General features: G+C 44.4%; 1 protein-coding gene across 1 annotated transcript in view; it reads left to right on the forward strand.

Moving 5' to 3' along the window:
• Positions 1-27,403, forward strand: part of MYO3A (myosin IIIA) — a 210,841-nt gene that overhangs the window by 95,970 nt on the left and 87,468 nt on the right. Inside the window, exons 17-20 of the mRNA XM_088457809.1 lie at positions 60-270; positions 6,121-6,268; positions 22,446-22,599; positions 26,253-26,341. Coding sequence (XP_088313935.1) covers positions 60-270; positions 6,121-6,268; positions 22,446-22,599; positions 26,253-26,341 — 602 coding nt within the window. The remainder of the gene's footprint in view (positions 1-59; positions 271-6,120; positions 6,269-22,445; positions 22,600-26,252; positions 26,342-27,403) is intronic.

Consider the following 27,403-nt stretch of genomic DNA (forward strand, 5'->3'; position numbering starts at 1 on the left):
GGTAAATAGAACATGGTTGAATGACAAAGAGAGACCCATTGTCTTTGTTCACTCTTTAGCTGCCTTATTGCTTTGCATACAATCCGATGAACTACAAGACGCTCTCACATCCCATTGTGTGGTGACTCGCGGGGAAACTATCATTCGTCAGAACACTGTGGAGAAAGCAGCTGATGTCAGGGATGCGATGTCCAAAGCTCTGTACGGACGGCTCTTTAGTTGGATTGTGAACCGAATTAATGCTTTACTAAAACCAAGTGAAGAATTAAGGTAAAATAATAGTTATCTATTAATATTTTTAATGTGCAGCCACTGTCACAAACAGATGGTCATTAAAGCTATAGGAAGAGGTAAAAGTGTGATGTGTGTAGGAGATGTACCATGTTTTATCAGTGATGAAGGAGGAGGAAAACAGAGAAACAAACACAGACAATACCTCCATCCAATACATTGCAGGATGGTGTCATTCAAATGCTTGATTATAGAGTGAGGGTGACCAGTCCATGAAGAGAGCATAATTAGAATGTAGCAAGCTAGAGTCTGCCTCATACAAACTGCAGTGTATACTAGGCCAGCAATCACAATAATCCATTAGATTTGGCAGTAGGAGTAAGTTTTGGAGTCTGGGGAAGCAACAGAAGAACCTAACACTGACCCAGTACATATGTGTGCACATTGATCTCATTATATAATAGATGCTGTATGTAATACAGTATTAATACTGTCATTAAAATGATAGATGGTCTATAGTGTAAGCAGGGGCGTTTCTAGAGAGGAAGGGGCCTGTGTGCAGTCTCCGACACGGGCCCCCTCCTTTCCGCCCAGCGGCCAGCAGCGCACTGAGCTGTGTGCGGCCAGCGCCAAAGTTATAGACTCTGGGCACTAGAGTGTGCCCAGAGTCTATAGTGTCTGCACAGGTCACCGGGAAAATCGCCGTGGCAGCCATTTTCCCTGTACTGCACATGCGCAAGCGATGGGAAAATGTCTGCCGCCGCCATTTTCCAGTCGTTTTACAGAACCGGACGCCCGTGCCGATGTGGGACTCCGGAGAGGTAAGTAATATTATGGGTGCAGGGTGTGCGGTGCGGGGCCCTCCTGGACCCAGGGGCCCGTGTTCCCCGCACACCCTGCACCCATTATAGATACGCCCCTGAGTGTAGGCTGTAGGAGGGAGTCTTAAAATAAACTCTGTATGAAACATTTATCTCATATAAATCACATAAATGGTCAGGAAAAGCTATTGCATTCCATAATAAATATACATGAATAAAAAAGCAGTGCTGTAGGAAAGAGAATGGAGCTTTCTAAGCACACATTTTCCCACCTCATGTTAAAACACTTGTATCTTCTTGCTGGCAGCTGCTCTCTGGTCTGGTGCACTAATTGAGTGTTCAGGTCCACACACATACAGCAGACTTGGTAGGAGAAGCTGCTGCCATTGGGCAAGCACAGCAGTTCTGTTCCTTATACTGCATGTTGTGGACACAGCTCTATTACTGGCGGAAGAGGGGGTAGCACAGATTAGGGATGGGCAAAAATTAGGATTAGCTTCATCAAAATCTTGTGATGTGCACACCCCCTAAATGATGTGACTGTGCTGGCCAATAGGACTAATGGTCCATATAATCACTTTTCTCCACCCACAATAGATGGAGATGCAAATGAAAAATTAGGCAAAATATTGATTTATAATAAAATATTACAAATAATTTTATACCAAGATACTTAATTATATGAAAAAAAGAATTAGAAGGCGGACCATTATAAGGCATTCTGTGTTGCACGCAGGTTCACCGGACAGATCTTAGATGTTTAGTCTCCATTTGTGAAATTGTTGCTTCTGGGTGTCAACAGGTGGTATGTGCCAAAGGGCACAATCTCATGGGAGAATTGTGGAAGTGTCATTCGGTGTGTGTAGCCAGAGCAACGCCATATTCTGAGTCATACATATGCCAGGAGTACGCCTACAGTATTTCAGTCATATCTCTTGCACCCATCATTGGGGGTGGGGGGATGTGCTATTACTAGTGATGACAGCTGGAAAACGTGGGGCAGAGCAATGTACATATAGCCGTATTAGCATTCTGTATGCAAAGCGACCAGAATTCGGACTTGCATGCAACTTAGGGCCAAGATATATTGGGTTAGGATCATTTGTTCAGCACAGACGGTGTATTGGTTAGCATTACTGCCTCACAGCGCTGAGGTCGTAGGTTCAATTCCCACTACGGCCCTAACTATGTGGAGTTTGTATATTCTCCCTGTGCTTGCGTGGGTTTCCTCCGGGTGCTCCGGTTTCCTCCCACACTCCAAAAATATACTGGTAGGTTATTTGGCTCCCAACAAAAATTAACCCCTAGTGTGCATGTGTGTGAGCATGTGGTAGGGAATATAGGACCTCATTCAGAGGCAGTTGCACGGAGCGATTGGTCGTAGCGAGCAATGTTTTTTCAACTGCGCATGCGTGTACATGGCAGTACGCGAGCCTGTCTTTCCGACCGCAATCCTCTTGCTCGTTAGTCACTACGAGTTCGTAGCTGAGATTGCCGTTTCGTGCCGTTTGTGGGTGGTTACAGGGGAAGGTGCTTGTGAACGGGGGTGTGGTGGTGCGGACGCAGGCGTGGTTGACCTTAAAAAGGGTGTTTTAAGGGCGTGCATATATTGCTGAGCGAGTCATCACTCACGTCATCTCGTTGCAATAACGATGCTACTGCTCGTAGTGCTAAAGGTAGCCCAGGGTGTACCTTTAGCATTGCGAGTGCAGGCGATGGTTTCTGCCTCAACCAATGTTTGTAGGCAATGAACACTGTAGTTAATTGTGCTGACGTAGGTTGACGCCTGCGACCGACTCTGAATTAGGCCGTAGAGATAGGAGGTGTGCTTTCATTGTTGTGGGTGTTTCCGTGCTTACGATGTGCGTTGCGACTGAGCACTCTTTTTGCATACTCTCGATCACTTTGGGTGCTACCGATCCCCCCCGAGCAACTGCCTCTGAATGAGGTCCATAGTGTGTAAGCTCAGTACCAGATTAATGTCCACATGGGCCTGGAACTGTAATTCATGAAGGGCCTATTGTGTGTCGCTGTTGGGGGTGTGACAAGTGCAGTAGCAGTGTGACTGGTGATGTAGGGTCGTGACCAGTGTTGTGTAGGTGATGTTTACATAGGGGTGTGCCCTGTGCTGTGGGTATGTTTAGTACCATGGAAGGTGTTGCTACCTTCAACCTGGAAATCCGCCAGTCTCTGTCCTTCCCTTTAAACACCACCCTCAGCCGCAGTCCCGGCTGAGACCCGATGACGTCATTGGCGTGCGACACGTCGGCGGTTTCGGGATCTCGCTGGGGGCAGCTCCTTATACATTATCTCGCTGACATTTGTTATGTTACAGGCTCACATTGTCAGCCAACGTCCTCATCACCATGGTTATGCTCATGTCACTAGACCACGCCCCCAGAGAGATCCCGACCGCCGGCGCGTTGCACGCCAATGACGTCATCGGGTCTCAGCCGGGACAGCGTGGATCATTTTGTGCATGTCGGGTGTATCACTCAGGTATATATATATATCTGTTGTTTGTATTCTACATGTTGTTATGTCTTGATAAAAGGGCTAATTCCCCTGAAACGTTGTCTTTATATTAGACTGCGTTGGTGCATTATTTCTGCTGTGGAGACTCCGAGTGCCATCCATATTTTCACTCTCATATATCTATCCATGGGAAAGTCACCGGAGCAGGCTGTCTATTTTTCATTTTTTGAGTGCCGGACATTCTCTGTATTTATAACTGTGGCAGGTGGCACTCAGGACGCCTGGCAATAATGACGCAAACGCCGCAATGGCTAGAAATCGACATTATCCTGAAGAAAATGCTGTGAGCATTGAAACATCGATTTCTAGTCATTGCGGCGTTTGCGTCATTATTACTAGGCGTCCTGAGTGCTGCCTGCCACAGTTATATTGATTTTATCACAATTGCTTGGGGTGGTAAATAGGAGGGCACCGGATGCAAGATTTGCAGTTCAGCAGCGGAGTGCTGTGATATATGTAATATATATATATATATATATATATATATATATATTAATTATACATATATACACACATATACACACACACACACACAAAGCAATAGCGGTGGCAGCAGCACTCCCCCAATAAAAGATACTACAATCGGGTTACAAAGAGCCTTTTATGTTTACTTTTGAAGTAAACATAAAAGGCTCTTTGTAACCTGATTGTAGTATCTTTTATTGGGGGAGTGCTGCTGCCACCGCTATTGCTTTGTACCTGTCATTAGTGGAGGGCACCCATCATAACAGGAAAGTGGAAGAGTGCCAAGACAGTGCTGCATATATATATATATATATATATATATACACAGTACACACATATGTATATATACACATATATACATACATAAATACTCAGGGGCCACACCGACCTCTGGGAAGTTTATCTGGACCTGCTGGGCTGTCTTCCCTCCTGATTCCTGAGCAAAGCGACAGGATGGTGAACACTGGTCACGTCTTTAGAGCACAGCAGGATGGTCGGGGCGGAGCTTCGAATGTGTCTGCACTGCAGCCTGTGTATGCTGTGGGCCTATTTTCAATGGGAGGCCTGGAGCTGTAGCTCCACCCACCCCATTGTTAATCCGGCCCTGTGTAAGCTCCACTGGGGCAGGGACTGATGTGAACGGACAAATATTCTCTGGAAAGCGCTGCGGAATATGTGTGCGCTAAATAAATAACTGGTAATAAATACATAAATAAATTTGGTGTAAGATAGAAAATGTACAAACAAATAAAGTAATAAAACAAACTATATTAAAATAATTCAGTCTCACCACTACTGTGTCATTTATAGCAAAGAAAAAGAGTCAAAAACACATATAGTCGTGGGGGCAGGGCAGTCCCCTATCACAGATACAGGTGCATTTCTAGAGAGGAGGGGGCCCGTGTGCAGTTTCAAACATGGGCCCCCTCCTCTCCGCCCGGCGGCCGGGAGCGCACTAAGCTGTGCGCGCCCAGCGCCGGAGTTATAGATTCTGGGCCCAGAGTCTATAATGAATGCACAGGTCACCTGGAAAATGGCCGTGGCGGCCATTTTCCCTGTACCACGGCCATTTTCCAGTCGTTTTACAGCGCCAGACCCCCGCACCGATGTGAGGTAAGTAATATTATGGGTGCAGGGTATGCGGTGCGGGGACCCCCTGGACCAGGGGCCCATGTTCCCCGCACACCCTGCACCCATTATAGATACGCCCCTGCACAGATATGCTGCTACCTAGCTACTTACGCAAAAAGGTTTTGGGAGCAAATAAAGAGAAGTCAGAAATCAAGCCGTGCCATACACTGGATAGCTAAAAAAATGTTATAGAACAAGGTGCTGAAGCTGCATAGGGAGATTAATCCTTGCAGCTTGCCTGAGTGAAATTTAAATAGGAGAGCTTAATTTTAAAATGCCACCACCATGACTGCAAATACAAATCTGCCCATCTGCGCAAATCAGCATGCCAATCCCTATAGAAGAACAGCATAGACAACTACCATCATAGTGGAGGATGAGGTGGAAACAGAGAGAAACCAGGTGACAGCTGTTGATGGACCTTGTAACTGACAGTTGGGTGCCTGATGCTGCATATTGCGGCAGCATGCACTTAAAGTGCACCTGCGACCTGTACACAGTTTGTTGAGTGAACCAAGAACGCAGCCTCTTCAGTAGGATTCAGAGGCTTTTCCGTATGACATGTTCTTGAGGCACTGGTTCCTAGTGAACTGCAGTCATGTGAACATTGGTTTAGTACACACAGTGGTTGACTCCATTGTGCAGGGGACTGGTGCCTTGAGACTGATTTCATCTTAATTCTGAAGACAGGATTAAGATCACCATAGAGTTAAGGACCCAGCTACTAAATGTTCTTTGGCCCCTGAGTGCTCATTCTTTTATTTCTTCTCTGTGCTTCGTTTGAAACCTCCTGTGCAATTTGTAGCCCAGTGTGAGATCATTTTGGGATTGATGTAAACACAATACATGAAATAAATGTGATTTGGAAAGAAGATTAATACTGCAAATGACAGGCTATAAATAGAACACAATTAAATTTGCTGTTTGATCTTTTCAGCGAGGACGAAGCAGGGTACAATATTGGGATTCTGGATATCTTTGGTTTTGAGAATTTTAAGAAGAATTCTTTTGAGCAACTCTGCATTAACATTGCAAATGAACAAATACAATTCTACTTCAATCAACACATATTTGCTTGGGAACAGGTAAAAGAAGATATATCAGTTATACAGTTATATTGTCTAACTTCAGATCAATGGAAAATGGGCATTTTTATATTATATACAAGTGTTTCCTAAATATATTTAGATAAATATGATCTCTCTTGACACCAAGCCAAGAGCCTTGTAGCACATAGCATAGTTTTCTCTAAGTGCACTCATTGCCGATACACAGGAAAGGCAGCCATTTTGGTGGGCTGACCGGGCAGCCATTTTGGTGGGCTGACCGGTATCAAAACACATTCTGACAAATGACTAGTATGCAGTGACATCACTGAGACACTAATCTGAGGCAGCCATTTTGAGGGAAGAACCAATATTCATGAGACTATCAGTGACAGGGCTGATGCATGCATGTGAGATCCACGTGTGTGCAAGCAATGTTACATTATACCAGTACAAGCATGCACTACCAACTGGCATGGCCTACATATTGTAATTTTTTTACAGTGCTACTCTAATCAGGAGCATCTTTAGAGAGGAGGGGGCCTGTGTGCATTCCCCATCTGGGGTGCCCTCCTCTTTTCACGGCGGCTGGCCACCAAAGCATTAGTAGACTCTGGGTACTAGAATGTGCCCGGAATCTACTGCGCATGCGCAAAACACCGGAACAATGGCCACGCTTTGTGTACAGCGCTGATACCTGGCGCAGGACATCGGAGAGGTAAGTTTTAAATAATATGAGTGCATGGTGTGCGGTGTTGGCCCCCCTGGACGTGGGGGCCCATGTGCACTGCACCCATTATAGGTACACCCCTGATAACTACTCTGGGGTGTCACTGCATCAGATTGGAGGGTTTCCCCATAGTCATGCCTAGCACTTCCAAAGCACCAGTCCACTCCCAAACCCTCTCCCCTCCCATCTACTAAACACTCCTCCGCTACACTCACTCAATACGGTGGGTGGGACATGCATCCCAAGAGTCCCAGCAGTTGGAACAAAAGTTCTGGCTTTCGAGACAGAAGAACAGTCCCCTAGTGCTGGGGCTTTCTTTGCACAACTTGGACATTTTGGTAGTATGTTCTATATACAGTACACATCCAATTTTAAGTACACCCCATTGTGAATGATAATATAAAAAATATACAAAACAAACAAATTTTGCCTTTAAAAATGCAGTTTGAAAACATAAAGCTGTTCATAAATCCAAACTTCCAGCACAAAGGCCCTCATTCAGAGCCGTACGCTCTGAGCAGAGCGCACGCTCTGAATGAGGGCCGGGCTCCATTTTCATGGAGCGTCCTCCTGGACGCTCGTATAGCTGTGGGTCACCACCCACAGGCTATACGAGCGTGCTTTTTGATGGCCGCGATGGTCGAGACCATCGCGACCATCGAAATTGCGAGCCGGAGCCTGCGGTTGAGGTTTTCAACCGCAAGCTCCGGAGTGATTTTGGCTCTATCAGAGCCAAAATCACTCCCACTGACATCACTAGTGATGTCAGTGGGCCGGCTTCTGACGGGAGGCGTTCCCGTGGGAACGCCCCCGTCAGGGAGGCACGCCCCCGGCACGCCCACCAAAGGGGGCGTGCTGTCAATCAACATTGACAGCACGCCCCCTTTGATCGGACACAACGAGCGAAGGACTTTCCTTCGCTCGTCGCGTCTGGCGCATGCGCACGACGGAGCTCCCTCCATCGTGCGCATGCTCAGTGCATAACATCGACCCACTTGCGAGCGGACAGCCGCTCGCGAGTGGGTCTGAATCAGGCCCAAAGTTTTCCATTGTACATATGCACTTGATTTACATTAAAAACAGTTTTTAAAAAACTGTGAAAATGTACCTCTACTTATTTAAATGTTTACTATATTTTTGCGTTTTTTTACTGCTTGCTCATTTATCTTTACATTATGTGAGTTTATAGTACTCTGCTTTCTCATCTAAGAAATTGTGTACAGTACTGTGCTATAACTGATGTAACTAATATATATATATAATTTTATATATATATATATATATATATTAGAGATGAGCGGTTCGGATTCTGTGGAATCCGAACTGCTCCGAACATAGGGGATCCGAGTCCACCCGAACCCTGTTCGGGTGTTCCCCGCCTGACTCGGATCCCCGTTCGGGGCCGAACGGCGGCCGCCTGATGTCGGATTCTCGCTAGAGAATCCGACATCAGGGCTCCTCGGGTGTAGGGCAGACCGCTGTGATAGCGGTCTGCCCTACACAGAACAAACACACAGCCGCCGCCGGCAGCTATGTGTTTGTTACAGCAGCCAATGAGAGTCACACAGACTCTAATTGGCTGCTGCACGGAGGGAGCCGGCTGGAGCTCACTCATGAGCTCCGTCTTTCGGCTCCCTCCTCTTCGCGTGGCAGCAGAGCGGACGGCGGCTGGAGCGGGGATACAGGTAAGTTTTTTTTTTATGTGTGTATGGGGGCCTGCAAATGGAGGGGCCTATTACTGGGGGGGCATACTACAGGGGGGCATACTACTGGGGGCCTTCTTATGGGGGCATGCTACTGGGGGGGCCTACTACTAGGGGCCAGCTAATGGGGGGCATACTACTGGGGGGATACTGCTGGGGGCCTGATTATGGGGGCATACTACTGGGGGCCTGCTAATGGGGGGCATACTACTGGGGGGCATACTACTGGGGGCCTGCTAATGGGGGGCATACTACTGGGGGGGCATACTACTGGGGGCCTGCTTATGGGGGCATACTACTGGGGGCCTGCTAATGGGGGGAATACTACTGGGGGCCTGCTAATGGGGGCATACTACTGGGGGGCATACTACTACTGGGGGCACTGCATAGGGGGCCCTACTAAGGGGACTGCATAGGGGGCACCACTACTGGGGGCATTGTGTATAAGGGTCACTACTGTGGGCATTGTGTAAAAGGGTCACTACTGTGGGCATTGTGTAAAAGGGGCACTACTGTGGCTATTGTGTAAAATGGTCACTACTTTGGGCATTGTGTAAAAGGGGCACTAGTGTGTGTCGTAACATGAATAAGAGACACTACTTTATGGTGTAATGTGAATCAGGCCCTATGTGCGGTGTAATGTGAATAAGATTGTGCACTTTGACTCCTAGGGCCGTAGCTCACTTTGTAAACAAGTACTGTGATTCTGCTGGCCGTACCCCACTGGGTGGGTGCACTACTTTTCATTTCTGCCACTGCTGTGTGGCAATGTGTCATACAGTAGATGTGCTTTCAATTGTGGTGTCTGTGCCACTGCGCCGCTGCTCTGTCGCTTGGTAACCTGTCAGCTCACTGCAACCTTTGGCCAATAATGTTGAAAACAATATTATAAAGTGTGAGGTGTTCTAAATTGACTGTAAATTAATGTTATTGAGGTTAATAATACTCTAGGAAGAAAAAAAAGACCAATTTATGTGATTTTAGCTTTTTTTGTCAAATTTTGTAAAAAAATCCAAATCCAAAGCCGGACGACAAATTAGAACCAAATCCAAATCCAAATCTGGCAAAAATGTTCCAGCGCACATCCCTAATATATATATATATATATATATATATATATATATATCAGGCTTAATCCACGGCACTGAACCATCAGGGGTGCTCTTGGTATGTGACTACACCATTTACATAATAAAACCATACAAACTCGGCACTCCCTTCCTTTTCAAACTGTAATGGAATGTTAGTTCCAAAATATTTGTTCAGCTGGCCAACCAAGTCAGGGTCTTCCCATCTGGGTTAGGGTCCCGGTTGGACCTCCCATTTGAGAATATGAAGAATAATTCACTCTTCTTATTTTAAGAACAAACCCAACCATTTCAAGTGAATGACTCTCCTGGTATTTATCAGGGTTTTTAAACAATTGTACATGTCAAGCCTATAAATATTATTTCTGTACATCCTAACAATTTGCAAATGAGCTTTATAAAACTGTGCTATGAACAGGTTCCTTTCCCATATCTGACATGCACATGTATCTGCCCAAAAACATAGCTGTGTGGTTTATTTCCAGCATTAATGTATGTGCACATTAAGAACATTTACAATGCAAATTCTCCTGGTTTCATTTGCATTTCTACTGCACGCAGCTATATGTAATTGATGTGACCTTTGCAATTGCTCATGATAGGTCAATTAGAGGAATATGTTTGTTCTATGTATATGCAAATAGTTTATATGAATCACTGATGTAATCACAGTATGAGCTTTCTGTTCCCCAAACGATCATCTGCAGTTTTTCACTGATGTAACATAATATGTCATATATTATTATAAAAGCTGTTGTCCGCAACTTCGCTCACAATGAAATCGCTTCTGCCAACATTTTCCTGTCTTATTTAAGGTGTTCTAGTTGTATTGCTTCGCATAGAATGTAACGAGCAGGGCCCTCTACCCTCTACCCTCTTGTACTTCTCCTTAGTTTACTTTCATCTACTTCTTACTCCCAACTAGGGCAACTAACACTTGGTTGCTTATGCTCTGTTGCTTATTTGGGTGTTATGGTCTCTAATGTAGCAATGTATATTATCTATCTTCCTGTGAAAAAGCCCCTAGCGAAACGCGCATCGGCACTACTAAAAGTGTACCTCTGTGCGCACAGAGGACCTCTGCGCCACCAGATCCTAGCCAACTGGGAACCCATTGCAACTATCTATCAGATACTTCATCTCCCCTCCGCTATTCTCTCACCAGCTACAGCTCTAACGCTGACACCCTGCAATGGTTCAGCTCTGAGCCAGTGCAGGCAGTAGAAACAGACCTATTGTTCTTTAACTGTGCTGTTGCACGGGACTCTCATTCCCAGTCACATGCAAGGCAAGACTGGGGAAAGCAGATCCCAGTGCATATAAATACACAGCTACTGTATTTCCTATCCATACTCTAAACAAATAGGTTTTAATGCATTTTACCTGAGAATATTTACTACAGTATTGATACTGAAATGAAACAAACAAGATGTGCTTTAACTGCAGACTTTCAGATTTAATTTGAGGGTAATTACATCCAAATCAGGTGAACGGTGTAGGAATTACAACGGTTTCTATATGTGCCTATATGTGCAGTTAAAGCACATCTTGTTTGTTTCATTTCAAAGCCATTGTGGTGGTGAATAGAGGCCAAAATATGAAAATTCTGTCAATGTCCCAATATTTATGCACCTGACTGTATAATCATATTTCCAGTTGTTTGAGGGACACCTCACTAAACAACTAACTATCTGCATATATCGGGTGTATTTTACACTTTATCTATATATCTTCATCAATATATTCGCCGATATTTACCTAGGTGGTAAATACAATCCTTATTTAACACAGTGTATGTATACAAGAATTTACAATTTTTATTCATTTGTTTCATTTTTAGTCAATTATTGTGATATTTATTGCCATATTTCCTCAATAAGGACTTATGCAAATGAATTGTTGAGCTTATACGTGTTGATTTATGCTGTTTTTCTGATTTTATGAGATGGACTAATTAAAAGTTATATTTTAAGTTATATTTTAAGATATTTAGAATAGTTTTGATGTGTGCCTCTGCACACCGGACACCGGAACAGATTTAAACTGAAAAGTGTTTTTTTTAATGGGTGAACTTGAAGACATGTACACTGATAATATAAAGTCCAGAATATAGATGGGGAGGTGATGACTTGAAACTGAAGTGAAGCAAGAGTGGTTAATGTCCAGGTAGTGACAGAAATAATAAAAAGTATTTGTAATCCAAATGGTTACTGTGACGCTGCAGACAGGATATCAGGTTACAAATTGATACTGGTATGATGAAATCCAGAGAGGTTATGGAGTAGTTGAATAACTGATGAATAGCACTGAGATGGCTCAGTGTAGAAACAGGAAAGCTAGGTAACTGGTGGCAGTGTAGGGACAGCTGATTGGCTGGCACCTTATCACTTTCTTATCACTTTTCACTCTGACTCCTAACACTGCTTAGTAAATAGACCCCTAAGTTAAGTTTCATGGTTTGTATCTAACTTTGTAAAATTGTTATATAATTTATATTTAATTAATCTTTACAATGTTCTTTAAATAATGCAACAAGTTAACAAGTTATAATTAGAGATGTGTGCCGACCTCATGTTTTGGTTTTGGATCCGGATTCATATTCATGTTTTGGTTTTGCAAACTCACCCTCGCTTCTTTTGGTACTGGATCTGTATTTTTTTATTTTTTTTTAAAACAGTAAAAAATCTGAGTTTGGTCTTTAAATCTGAGTTTGGAACCGCGGCAAGATACAAAGCGGGACTTGGCTCGACTCTGTACCCCAAAGTGATTCCGAACTTTGACTTGGTTGATGTCGGTTCTCTGGGAACTGAACCCGCACATCTCTAGTTATAAACAATCCCACTGATCTTGCAGTGTAGTACCAGAGAGCAATCCTGTCTACTATTCCAACAATCAGGCTGAAACTACAGGTTTGTCCTGAATAGATTAGACACATATCCCAGCTGTACATATCACCAAAGCTAAAACTACTATACAGTATTTCACTGGAGTCTGTAATTAGCACTCTAAGGGCCTGATTCAGCAAGGATCGCTATTCTGCTACAACGCACCCCCGCAGTTGCTAATATTAGTGGTGAAATGCAAATGTTTGCAATCGCATTGCGATCGCAGCTTACCATAAGGACACCCATATCCGTATACTTGGGCAACATAGCGAAATAATCGGTAACACCGAGTAACAGCGAACCCATACGCACAGTTAAGGCAGGTCAGACCTCACTCAGGAATTGCTAACGTCAGGTCACGCTATGAGGCCTCAGGCTGCGTATGGAATTGCAATGGATAATTTATGCATGCCCCTGCAATGGTGTCCCAACGCACTGGCATGCCTACGTTCGCCCAACCCCCCCCCCCCCCGTCACCACCCACGGCACTTCCTGTCAATCACTGTGCTCGGGGTTTGCGTAGCCTCTGTAAATGCATTTCCCATCGCAATTTGCGCAAGTGCACTGTGATGCATACGCATGTGCAATGCGAATTAATCAACCGATTGCATGCGTCTTTGCAACTGCGATCCTTGTTGAATCAGGCCCTAAGACCTACCCATACACAACATAGTTCTTTTACACAGAATATTCTCTAGCTTCACTGAATCCATCAGATAACACTAGGGTGGCCCCTCCAATATTTCTTATTCATTCATGCAAGTTTGCTGTTGAAAAAGGAGCCTCTGCTGCCCCTTGACCCCAACCTACTGCCCTAACTGCCATAGATTTGCTGATGCGTGCATATATTCTACCGTAACGTAACAAGCTTTTCCCCAAAAGGAATATTCCCATAATGGTCATAGATTTATTATTGGCTTCACGATGAACCTAACTTCAACAACAGATACTGTAACACTTATCTTTGTGACTGAGGACAAAACAGAAGAGAAACCTGACAGGTTGTTCCTTAGATTAAATTGAAAATATGTCAGTACAGTATAGTCACCCTGAGCCCATCTACCAAGGTATAAAATGTTTATAATATAAATGATGAAATAAAAAATAAGAAACCAGTTTCAGCCCTTTTGGAGTTTCTTTAGCGGTATTCTGGATACACTCGTAATTAATTCCTTTAATCATTGCACTCACAACCTTCACAAGGGAGAATGTAATCACTCTTAGGAAAATAAATGCTACCTGCTCACTAGTACAATGACTAAGGTAGAAAATAATTTTGTGATCAAAGATAGGGCTTTGCTGTTTTTGGGCACAGTTAAGGTGAATGAAGAGTGTGGAAAAGTTAGGCCTTTATTTTGTTATTTGGAACATATGGTATGTATTGGTTATAAGTTTTAGCAGTACAGCAGCCATGTTTCTTACTACAAGTACTTTATATGCTAAGGGGCCAATTCCTTCATATTTCTGATGGCCCCGTTCTGTAGCCAGCTGGGCATTATCTTGCTGTCATGAAGATAGGCCTATTTTTATGTGGAGGCCTGGAGCTGTAGTCCCATCTGCCCCCATTGTTTATCTGGCCCAGGTCTCATTTCTATAGGATGGAACCATCTTGCATCACTACCCTCAGTCCAGCTCAGTTTTCAGAGCTTAATGAATAGTCAATGCCATACTATGGGGACGGCGTGCCACTTTGTCTCTGTAAGGGACGCAAAGAGATGTCAGTGACTGATACCCTGGATGATGGTCTCCGATGTTACTGATGTATACGCAGGACTGCGAGGTATTACGGAAATGTGAAAGCAGCAGTGGGCGTCACTATGCTGGCTGAGCGGTAGCAGACTTTAGCATATATTTGCTGCTCCATTGCATGCGATTACGCTGCTGCGATCACAGTTGCAATCTGTGCTGAATCTGGCCCTTAGTCCTTCTTTACTTACCATTTTCTCATGCTGATCCCCTCCCCCCCGCTGTCCTCCCCCATTTACTTCCTCTCTTATTCGTGAAGCCATGTATTGTTTTTGGTGTAATCTTCAATTGTTATAATTAATTCCAGAAACAGGAAGAAATCCACTTTCACACTTATCCAGAGTGCAGAAGTTACTATAAATCTTCTATCATCTTGTAATTTTAGTAGAGTACAGGCACCTTTTTATTCTGAGTATGGCATTTTTTTCCATAAAACAAAACACTGCCGCTTATGACACAAAATGACTCACAGCTGTGGTCTGGACATCACTCTCTTGGATTATCATTCTCCTATCATTCCCCTCCCACCTCCATTCGCTTATATCCCTTACACCACCAAGTTAAGTAAGGTTCCTCAACTGTTTATTACATTTCCCCCGAATATAATTTGCAGTGAACTTTCTTCGTAATGTTCACAGTATTTCATTTGTATCTAGGGAGTTTATGTACCAAGCAGTGAAAATTGTGGAGAAGTAGACTAGTGTAGAAGTTGCCAATAGCAACCAACCAGCTGCTATCTATTATTTTGTATGATATAAATGCTACTTTAAAGCTGATTGGTTGCTATGGGCAACTTCTCCACTCTTTTCCCTGCTTAATACATAAACCCCTAGGTGTTGTATTTGCATTTCAGAACATATGCACCAGTAATGAGATATCCTGTGTTCACCTGTTCTCTCCAATCTGTATTATTGTTCGTACTTCCCAATGAAATCTAATTGCATAAAAATATCTATTATTTATCTATTTATATTAGGGGTGAGCGGGTTCGGATTTCTGAAATCCGAACCCCCCCGATCCGAGTCCGATCCGAAACAGGCTCGACTTTTCCCGCCTGACTTGGATCTGAAATCGAGGCAAAACGTCATCATCCCGCCTTCCGAGTCTCGCGGGTTTTGGATCCTATATAAGGTACCCGCGTCGGCGCCATTTTCTCACTCGGCTGTGGACAGTGAAGAGGGAGGGTGGGAGTTAGGGCTGTGTAGTGTAGTGTAGTGTAGTGCTGCTGTTGTCCACTACTTCAAAGTCCATAGGGGCTGGCTGTGTTGTGCTGTGCTGCTGTTGTTAATAGGGGCTGTGTCCACTACTTCAAAGTCCATAGGGGCTGGCTGGACTGTGTTGTGCAGTCAGTTCTCCATAGGGGCTGTGTCCACTCCAAAGTCCTGTGCAGTGTCCCAGTCCTAAAGGGGTGCTGTAGTGTTGTCCAGGGGGTGCTCTGTCCATCAGGGGTGCACCCCCCAAGTGCTAAAAAAATTATATATTTTCTGTGTTTGTGAATTGTGTGCGCAGTAGCCGCACGTGCATCAACAAAGTAGTGCCAAGCGTGCGCCTGTGTCATAAGTAAAGGGCCGGCTGGCTTGACCGTTAAAGGGTGCTGTAACCCCCGAAAGTACACTCCAGTCCAAACCAAAAAAAAAATTATTTTCTGTGTTTGTGAATTGTGTGCGCAGTAGCCGCACGTGCATCAACAAAGTAGTGCCAAGCGTGCGCCTGTGTCATAAGTAAAGGGCCGGCTGGCTTGACCGTTAAAGGGTGCTGTAACCCCCGAAAGTACACTCCAGTCCAAACCAAAAAAAAATTTATTTTCTGTGTTTGTGAATTGTGTGCGCAGTAGCCGCACGTGCATCAACAAAGTAGTGCCAAGCGTGCGCCTGTGTCATAAGTAAAGGGCCGGCTGGCTTGACCGTTAAGGGTGCTGTAACCCCCAAAAGTACACTCCAGTCCAAACCAAAAAAAAAATTATTTTCTGTGTTTGTGAATTGTGTGCGCAGTAGCCGCACGTGCATCAACAAAGTAGTGCCAAGCGTGCGCCTGTGTCATAAGTAAAGGGCCGGCTGGCTTGACCGTTAAGGGTGCTGTAACCCCCGAAAGTACACTCCAGTCCAAACCAAAAAAAAAAATATTTTCTGTGTTTGTGAATTGTGTGCGCAATAGCCGCATGTGCATCAACAAAGTAGTGCCAAGCGTGCGCCTGTGTCATAAGTAAAGGGCCGGCTGGCTTGACCGTTAAAGGGTGCTGTAACCCCCAAAGTACACTCCAGTCAAAACCAAAAAAAAAATAATTTTCTGTGTTTGTGAATTGTGTGCGCAGTAGCCGCACGTGCATCAACAAAGTAGTGCCAAGCGTGCGCCTGTGTCATAAGTAAAGGGCCGGCTGGCTTGACCATTAAAGGGTGCTGTAACCCCCAAAGTACACTCCAGTCCAAACCAAAAAAAAAATTATTTTCTGTGTTTGTGAATTGTGTGCGCAGTAGCCGCACGTGCATCAACAAAGTAGTGCCAAGCGTGCGCCTGTGTCATAAGAAAAGGGCCGGCTGGCTTGACCGTTAAAGGGTGCTGTAACCCCCGAAAGTACACTCCAGTCCAAACCAAAAAAAAATTTATTTTCTGTGTTTGTGAATTGTGTGCGCAGTAGCCGCACGTGCATCAACAAAGTAGTGCCAAGCGTGCGCCTGTGTCATAAGTAAAGGGCCGGCTGGCTTGACCGTTAAAGGGTGCTGTAACCCCCAAAGTATACTCCAGTCCAAACCAAAAAAAAAATAATTTTCTGTGTTTGTGAATTGTGTGCGCAGTAGCCGCACGTGCATCAACAAAGTAGTGCCAAGTGTGCGCCTGTGTCATAAGTAAAGGGCCGGCTGGCTTGACCGTTAAGGGTGCTGTAACCCCCGAAAGTACACTCCAGTCCAAACCAAAAAAAAAATTATTTTCTGTGTTTGTGAATTGTGTGCGCAGTAGCCGCACGTGCATCAACAAAGTAGTGCCAAGCGTACGCCTGTGTCATAAGTAAAGGGCCGGCTGGCTTGACCGTTAAGGGTGCTGTAACCCCCGAAAGTACACTCCAGTCCAAACCAAAAAAAAAATTATTTTCTGTGTTTAGCCGCACGTATATATCAAATCGATATAACATAAATGGAGGACCAAACTTTCTCCGATAAAAATAAAATAGAGAAAGATCAAGAACCACTTCCTCCTAGTGCTGAAGCTGCTGCCACTAGTCATGACATAGACGATAACATGCCATCAACGTCGTCTGCCAAGGCCGATGCCCAATGTCATAGTAGAGGGCACATACAATCCCAAATGGCAAAGTTCAGGAAAATGACCTTGAAAAAGACATTTAAATCAGCTGAAGAGAAACGTAAACTTGCCAATATGCCATTTACGACACGGAGTGGCAAGGAACGGCTAAGGTCGATCCCTAGTATGTTCATGACTAGTGGTTCAGCTTCACATGACGATGGAAGCCCTCCTCCCACTAAAAAAATCAAAAGAGTTAAGCTGGCAAAAGCACAGCGAAGAACTGTGCTTTCTAAGAAGATATCACAAATCCCCAAGGAGAGTCCAAGTGTGGTGGTGGTTGCGATGCCTGACCTTCCCAGCACTGGACGGGAAGAGGTGGCTCTTTCCACCATTTGCACGCCCCCTGCAAGTGCTGAAAGGAGCACCCACAGTCCACTTGCTGATATGCAAATTGAAGATGTCACTGTTGAAGTACAACAGGATGAGGATACTGGTGTAGCTGGCGCTGAGGAGGAAGTTGGCGAGGAGGATTCTGATGGTGATGTGGTTTGTTTAAATCAGGCTCCGGGGGAGACAGTTGTTGTCCGTGGGATGAAAAAGCCCATCACGGTCATGCCTGGGCAGAAGACCAAACATTCCACCTCTTTGGTCTGGCAATATTTCTATCCAAATCCGGACAACAACTGTCTTGCCATATGTACCATATGTAAAGGTGAAATAAGTAGGGGTAGGGACGTCAACCACCTAGGAACATCCTCCCTTATACGGCACCTGCAGCGCGTTCATAAAAAGTTACTGTCAAGTTCAGAAACTTTGGCTAAGACCGTAAGCAGTCCAGGGACACCTAAATCCCGTTGTCCTGTTGTATCCAAGCGCCTGCAAACCACACCGTCAACTCCCTCCTCGTCAATTTCCTCCTTAGTCAGGATCGGAAGTAGTCCTGCAGGCCATGTCACTGGCATGACTGACTCTCCTATCCGGGATTCCTCTGGAGGATCCTGCATTGCTACGCCTACTGCTGCCGCTGCTGCTGTTGCTGCTGCTGGGAGTCGTTCATCATCCCAGAGAGGAAGTAGGAACACCACTACTTTTACTAAACAATTGACCCTCCAACAGTCCTTAGCGAGGAGGATGAAGTACGACAGCAGTCATCCTGAAGCAAAACGTATAACTGAGGCCTTGACTGCTATGTTGGTGTTAGACGTGCGTCCGGTATCCGCCATTAGTGCAGTGGGATTTAGACAATTGATGGAGGTAGTGTGTCCCCGGTTCCAAATCCCGTCTAGATTCCATTTCACTAGGCAGGCGATACCGAGACTGTACAGAAACGTCAGAAAAAGTGTCCTCAGTGTCCTGAAAAATGCCGTTGTACACAATGTCCACTTAACCACGGACATGTGGACAAGTGGAACAGGGCAGACTAAGGACTATATGACTGTGACAGCCCACTGGGTAGATGTATCACCTTACGCAGCAACAGCAGCAGCGTCACCAGTAGCAGCATCTCAGAAACGCCAGCTCGTTACAAGGCAGGCTACGCTGTGTATCACCGGTTTCAGTAAGAGGCACACCGCCGACAACCTCTTAGAGAAACTGAGGGAAATCATCGCCCAGTGGCTTACCCCACTTAGACTCTCCTGGGGATTTGTGATATCTGACAACGCCACCAATATTGTGCGGGCATTACATCTGGGCAAATTCCAGCACATCCCATGTTTTGCTCACACAATAAACTTGGTGGTGCAGAATTTTCTGAAAAGCGACAGGGGCGTGCAGGAGACGCTTTGGGTGGCCCGAAAAATTTCTGGCCACTTTCGCCATTCAGCGACTGCGTGCCGAAGACTGGAGCGCCAGCAAACACTCTTGAACCTGCCCTGCCATCACCTGAAGCAAGAGGTTGTGACGCGGTGGAACTCAACCCTCTATATGCTTCAGAGGATGGAGGAGCAGCAAAAGGCCATACAAGCCTATACATCCACCTATGACATAGGCAAAGGAGGGGGTATGCACCTGACTCAAGCGCAGTGGAGAATGATTTCCGTGTTGTGCAAGGTTCTCCAGCCCTTCGAACTTGCCACACGTGAAGTCAGTTCAGACACAGCCAGCTTGAGTCAGGTCATTCCCCTCATCAGGCTTTTGCAGAAGCAGCTGGAGAAAGTGAAGGAGGAGCTAAGACGGAGCGATTCCGCTCGGCATGTGGGACTTGTGGATGAAGCCCTTCATTCGCTTTGCCATGATTCCAGGGTGGTCAATCTGTTGAAATCAGACCACTACATTTTGGCCACCGTGCTTGATCCTAGGTTTAAAGCCTATGTGGTGTCTCTCTTTCCGGCCGACACAAGCCTGCAGAGGTGCAAAGACCTGCTGGGGAACACACTGTCAGCTGAAGCGGAACGTGACACGTCAACGGCTCCTTCTTCATTTTCTCCCGCAACTGGGGCTGCCAGGAAAAAACTTAGGTATCCTAAGCAACCCGCTGGCGGTGATGCAGGGCAGGCAGGACCAAGTTTGGACATCTGGTCCAGACTGAAGGACCTGGCAACAATTTCTGACATGTCTACTGTCACTGCATATGATACTGTCACCATTGACAGAATGGTGGAGGATTACATCGGTGACAGCATCCAAGTAGGCATGTCAGACAGTCCATACCTGTACTGGCAGGAAAAAGAGGCAATTTGGAGGCCCCTGTACAAGCTGGCTCTATTTTACCTGAGTTGCCCCCCCTCCAGTGTGTACTCCGAAAGAGTGTTTAGTGCAGCCGGGAACCTTGTCAGCGAAAGGCGTAGGAGGTTGCTTCCACAGAATGTGGAGAAGATGATGTTCATCAAAATTAATTATCAGCTCTTCCAGGGAGACCAGCCTCCAGAAGGTACAGAGGGACCTGTGGTGGTGGATTCAAGTGGGGACGAGTTAATACTTTGTGAGGATGAGGATGTACACACTGAAGAGGGTGAGGAATCGGTGGATGAGGAGGATGAGGATGACATCTTGCCTCCGTAGAGCCAGTTTGTGCAGGGACACATTAATTGCCAGCTTGTTTTGTGGGGGCCCAAACGAACCAATCATTTCAGCCACAGTTGTGTGGCAGACCCTGGTGCTGAAATGATTGATTTGTTAAAGTGTGCATGTCCTGTTTATACAACATAAGGGTGGGTGGGAGGGCCCAAGGACAATTCCATCTTGCACTTCTTTTTTTTCTTTGCATTATGTACAGTTTGGGGCCTAGTTTTTCGAACTGCCATCCTGTCTGCCACTGCAGTGTCACTTCTAGATGGGTCACGTGTTTGTGCCGCCCACTCGTGTCGCTTAGCATAGTCATCCAGCTACCTCGGTGCAACCTTTTGGACATAAAAACACTATTGTGAGGTGTGAGGTGTTCAGAATAGACTGGAAATGAGTGGAAATTAAGGTTATTGAGGTTAATAATAGCATAGGAGCAGAGAAACCAACAAATTCTGTGATTTTAGCTGTTTTTATGCTTTTTTTAAAAAAATACATATCCAAAACACAAAACCCAGAACCCAAAACACGGAAGGGTGGTTTTGGCAAAACCAATCCAGATCCAAAACACGAAGAAAGATCCAGATCCAAAACCAAAACACAAAACACGAAAAATGGCCGGTGCACACCCCTAATTTATATCTATATAAATCTATCTATATGTATTCCCTCTATCTATTATTTCATATTTATCAGCATATTTACATTTCACAGTGGATCCCTATTTTAAATACATTTTAATTAGTGTTTCTGTACTAGTAGGAAGATATTAAAATAATACAGACACCAGTGTCTGTTTTTAGACTTTACTGTACGTCTGAACTGGGTCATCTCCCAGCAGCATTAATATTAGAGACCGGGGTCCGCGCACATCTCTAATTAATATAGCTGCAAAGATCGTTTCTCCACTTGATGCTGGAATATCAGTTAACCCAGATCCATGAAACTTCTGTCTCCAGCTACTGTGGAACTGGTTGGGCATGCTAAAGGGCTACAGCCTCCCTAGAAGGAATCAGTATGTAATTCTGGTGGACGGGATGCCGACAGTCAGTAGACCGACTGCGGCATCCCGATCTCTAAAATACAGTCAAGTGTCGGTAATTATACTAACCCTACCCCTCTCCTCCCCCTAACCCTCCCCTGGTGGTGCTTCACTCTAACCTCTCCCTGGTGGTGCCTAACCCAAACCTCCCCCTGGTGGTGCCTAATCCTAATGCCCGCCTCCCACACCCTATACCTAACCCTCCCAGCGAGGTGCCTAACCCTAACCTCCCCCCAGTAGTTCCTAACCCTAATCCCCTCTCTCTGCAGCCTATCCCTAACCCTCCTGGGTGGGTGCCTAACACTAACCCTCCCCGGGAGGTCCGTAAACCTAACCCCCCACCTCCAGCCTAAACCTATGCTAACCCGGATACTTACCTTCAGGATGCCGGCGGTCGGGACGCCATATCGGCGTCAGCATTCTGACATTCGGGATCCCGTCCACTGGCATTCTCAATTCATCACGCCTAGAATACAGTGCAAGTCTACTTGAGCATCATGTGAAGAAGATACTGTCCCCTCCTCAGACAAGCTCATATGAATTTATCTTTCACATAAGTTAATGTTTCATTTATAGTGTGTACTGTATATACCATCTCCAAGTCACAAGTTTAATGTGACAAAAGCTGGCTCTCCAACCCTGTAACCATTTTGAGGGTGCAATTTGACTTCGGGCAGTCGTCTCTTGCAATTATTTCATCATAAATGCTAGGAGTAACTTCTGTGAGGTGAAAAATATTTTACCATCCTAACATTAATGTAACTTTTTTTTCTCCTAAGACTGAATATTTAAATGAAGACGTGGATGCAAGAGTTATTGAGTATGAAGATAACAGACCACTTTTGGATATGTTCTTACAAAAACCAATGGGTTTACTGTCACTTCTCGATGAGGAAATTAGATTCCCGCGGGCAACTGACCAAACACTTGTAGGTAGGTACCGTTGCAATATTATTATAATAGTAGAGCTGTGACCTAATATCAGAAAGCTTAATTAGCACAACAATTTATTTTATCAGGTATACAATGTAAACATGATGAGCCCAGTACATGTGCAGTTGGTACTTTACTCTGAACTTTCATATACTCAGAAGAGGCCCAAATCTACTGTTTTGAGAGCAGAATGAGGACCCGGGAGCTTAGAGCGGCATTGTTGGTCTCTATTTCTATGGGGTCTAAGGATTTATCTCTGATATGCACCCAAATCCATGCTCACACAGAGACTTTAACATCCTCGACACTATCCTCTTCTTAGCTTCCATTTCTCCACTCTTGTCCTGTCCATGTAGCAGTCTCTTTTTGCAAGACTATATTCACAAAAGCCCTAAATGAGTCAACTCAAGCCACTGCAAAACATCTATGGTGAAGACAAATCCTGTCACTATAACCAGAAATGCCATCTGCAAAAATGCTCCTGTCGCACTAAATTCAATTGAGAAAATTTTAGTCCAACGCTGCCTTCCTTCACTACAAATGTATCTTACTATAGTGTCTTGCCAAGTAAACCTACTTGAAGTCCTTAAAATTCACCCAGTTGACCAACACAATTTGCCTATTTGCCATCTTAAATTCACTGCCCCCCCTCTACAAACCTTATTCCCTTACTTTTCATGAGTTCACATCTACTTCAAATCAATTCCATCCATCAATAAATCACATCTTGCCATGTCCAGCATGCCACATCCACATTCTCCTCCATTCCTCTACACATCCTCAGTTATTTAATAAGGGTAGCTTTGCACTCCTCTCTAACTTTATTCTGTGACCCTGTCCTACCACCCCAGTTTCCTTCTAACTACTCTGCTCCTACCCCAGTGCTTGTTTGTTGCAACTAACTCTCCTTTCCAACTTGTCACTCTCCACTGGCACTTTTCAAATATCATCAAAGATGCTATCATCTTTCCTATTTTCAAGAAACGATCTCTAGACTCTACATATCATCAGCTACTACACCATGTCTTTGCTTGCACTACTTGTGTGACTTTTGTACAACTGCCTAACTCACTTTCTTTCCAATCAACCACACCTCATGCACTACAATTGGGTTTATAGCCTCTACCCTCCACTGAGACTATTCTCCTAAAATGACTAATGTTCTACTCATAGCTAAATTGAGACTTCAATTCTGCCTTCCTTACCTCTTTGCTTCTTTGATTCATTTGATAGCCCTCTTTTCCTACATGCTCTTTGCTTCACTAATTTTTCCTAACATTGTTCTTTCCTGGTTTAACTTTCTAAAGTCTCCTTCAGACTCTCTGCCTTTTGCACCTTTTCAACTCCTATCTGTTGATGTCTCTCTAAATCCTGGACTCAGGTCTCTGCTTTGCTCTCTTTAAATATCTCTTCTTAGAGAACTAATACGAACCTTCAGCCCCTACTACCACCTCTATACAGATGACTCCCAAATCTAGCTTTTATGCCCCTGATATATTTCTCTTTTATTCTGTGCATCCAATGATTTCTCCCCATCTCAACTTGGACATCCCAAGCTACCTAGAACTTAAGAGAGATGTGCCCTCATTGGCTATCCTTCCAGCTGGACATTTGCACGGCTTTGAGTGATACAAAAATATTGCGTGATGAGGTATCAAAGTCATGATAGGGTGTCACAAGCTACTGTAGTATCCTATAGAGTTCTATGGAGTACTAGCTTGTGAGACCTCCGGCCCTAGTAGTCGCAGCAGGGCTATCCAAGTCACACCTTGGTCCTCAGGCTCTAGTAGTTGCACCACAGCTAACCAAGCTGCACCTCGGTCCTCAGGCCACATTGTATCCTCCGGCTCTAGTAGCCACACCACGGCTAACCAAGCCGCACCTCGGCATCCAGCCACATCAATCCTACCAGCTACTTTCTGCATCAATTCAACAGGCTATACCGGCTTCATCAATCCTACCAGCTACTTGCTGCACCAATTCAACAGGCTATACCAGCCTCATCAATCCTACCAGCTACTAGCTGCATCAATTCCTCAGATTATACCAGCCACATCAATTCTTCTAGCTTCTTGCTGCATCAATTCAACAGGCTATACCAGCCACATCAATTCTTCCAGTTTCTTGCTGCATCAATTCAACAGACTATACCAGCCACATCAATTCTACCAGCTACTAGCTGCATCGATTCCACAGACTGTACCAGCTGCATTACTTCACCAGTGGCAAAAGCCGCATCTGTACCACCATTGCTACATTAGGTGCATCTATACCACCAGTGCTAAATTAGCCGCATCTATACCACCAGTGTTGCACTAGCCGCATCTCAGCTACCGGCTCTCGTTGGTGTCATATTTTATTCTGGTACACCTGGGAGATCTGTGTAAACCCCTACTACTTTGAGCATCCTGGTGGATGCCTAAGCACGGGTGAATGTTTCTAGCTCTATGGGAACAATGGGTGGTTGTTAGTGGCAGAAGATCTCGTCCAGTGAGTTCTAGGGGTTTGCGCACGGTATCCTTGGAAAACCGTAACAGATACTTTCTCTAATTTATGTTCAGCAAGAAAGAAAGCTATATGAGGACACATCTGTATGTCATAGCTAATCATATTCCTTCCTTACAATGTCAATACTCCCTCCAATTTCCTTCACCATTCATAACATCACATTCTTCCATGGCATTTTCCTCAAATCCACCCTCACGCTTAATCCACATATCCAGTATCTTAAGCTCTCATGTCACCTCCTCATTGAAATGCATTTCTAGCAGTTCATTCTTCAAAGTCCTAACCAGCACATCCCCTTATACATCTGTGACTTTATATGAGATATCTGACTTCTTGCTCATGGAACCGACAGGATTTCAGAGAGTTTGTCACTACATTTAAAACACTAATGGCACCATTATAACTGATTGCTGCTTTAAATTTGGTGGCAATTTCACTGAAATCACAGCTGTTTTGTGAAATCTGCACCTATTACATAACGCTCTAGATATCAGAGTTCTGATGCATCTGAGTAAGCTGAAAGACATTATACAAATGAAATAAAGTAGGAACTGGATTTAATGGACTGTGAAAACATATTACATGGGTGTCCCAGTTTTCTATTTCAAAAATATTTAAAACCTTCTAGTGATTATAAGGCCTGATTCAGGTTGGATTGCACGCAGCCAGGCGATGTTTGTGGTCTGCGCAATGCATATGTGTCGCAGTGCGCGTGCGCTAACTGGCCACTGCAATTGGGAAGCAATCGCACGGAGTACGCAGTCCCATCACATAGTGATTGACATGAAGTGACCGTTTGGGGGTGGAGAGGGGGTTGGTCAGGCCTATAGTCCAGTGCCACTCACACATAATAACCTGATGATTTCTCCCATGTTCCATACAACCCTATTGTAGAGGATAAAGTGACTTGGTTCTTCTGCAAGAAAGTATCATGGAGCATTTTCTTTCTTAGGGCTCTATACCTCGAAAAAAATCTTGATTGAACTACTGTATGCATCTATGACAAATCCATACAGACCAAATACTAGAAGGGGCTCTTATGTCAGTCTAGTCACTATTGTTTATGTTGCCTCAATATGGAAGCAGAAATGGTATAATGGTTAGCTAGCTAAATCTTTTTAGTCATTCATTTATATCATTTACAGAAAAATTTGAAGATAACTTGAAATCAAAGTATTTTTGGAGGCCAAAGGGAGTGGACTTAACATTTGGAATTCATCACTATGCAGGGAAGGTAAGTTGTAGCCTCCAAATGAGAGATGCTTTTTCAGCTTGTCTCTTGAAGTTCTGGTCAAATTAATTGTGTAGGATTCTTTTGTGGTTTGACCACTAAACTGTTAATTCGAACTTCAAGTTTAACCCAGGGTTAGAAGTTCACATTTGCAGCTCACAGCTAAAATATGGAATTTTGAACACTGGATATCACTATTCTCAACTCACCATCAAGTTTGAATGTGCACTTTGCATTGGAGAACACAGTATACAACAGAGGTTATTCAAATTGACTGAGGTACTAATTAAGTCACCTGTGCTCTACCATGGATATCTCTAATACCTGCACTGTTGGGGAGCCTTGAGGACCACGTTTGGGATCCTCTGGTATACAATGTAGTTACTCAAGCTTGAACAAGTTAGAACATATATTTGAACCGGCTTGAACATGGTTTTAACATTTTATCGTGTTCAAATCATATTTTAAAACCGGTTCCATGGATGGGTTCACAAACTGTCTCAACAAACTGGTTCCAAAAAGGACCACATTGAAACATTTTAACCCAAGCACATGTAAAAACCAGTCTAATATTGCTAGTATGGCAAGTGTATTACAGTATATATCCAGATGGTTATTTCTCTACCACCACTGGGTAAACAGCATTTTATAGATTTACATGAATCAATGCAGATGCAGTGCACTATTTTCTACATACAAATAAATAATCCAATGGAAAATAGGTGTATAGCAAAAGCACAAAGATTTAGAATACCAACAGCAAGCCTTCAGAAAATAAAAAAAGTTTTTCACCATACTCCCCTTATGGACATGAAAAATGGAGGATAGTTTCCTGGTATGATGCTGCTCTAAATCCAAAATGTTCTTCACAGGATATATCTCATCGGTGGTGAGAATTTATACAACAACAGATATCATAGCATAACACTGTGTGAATTAAATTACTAAAGGTTTTTATTAAACAACCAGCAAAGTAGACTAAAAACTAATAGCAGAAGGCTTAAATATACTGTACATGACACATATAAAAATAATCATATGACAAACAGACCAGTAGATAATAAA

Source organism: Taudactylus pleione, unplaced genomic scaffold (genome assembly GCF_031769625.1).
Source record: "Taudactylus pleione unplaced genomic scaffold, aTauple2 ptg000788l, whole genome shotgun sequence".
Classification (NCBI taxonomy): domain Eukaryota; kingdom Metazoa; phylum Chordata; class Amphibia; order Anura; family Myobatrachidae; genus Taudactylus; species Taudactylus pleione.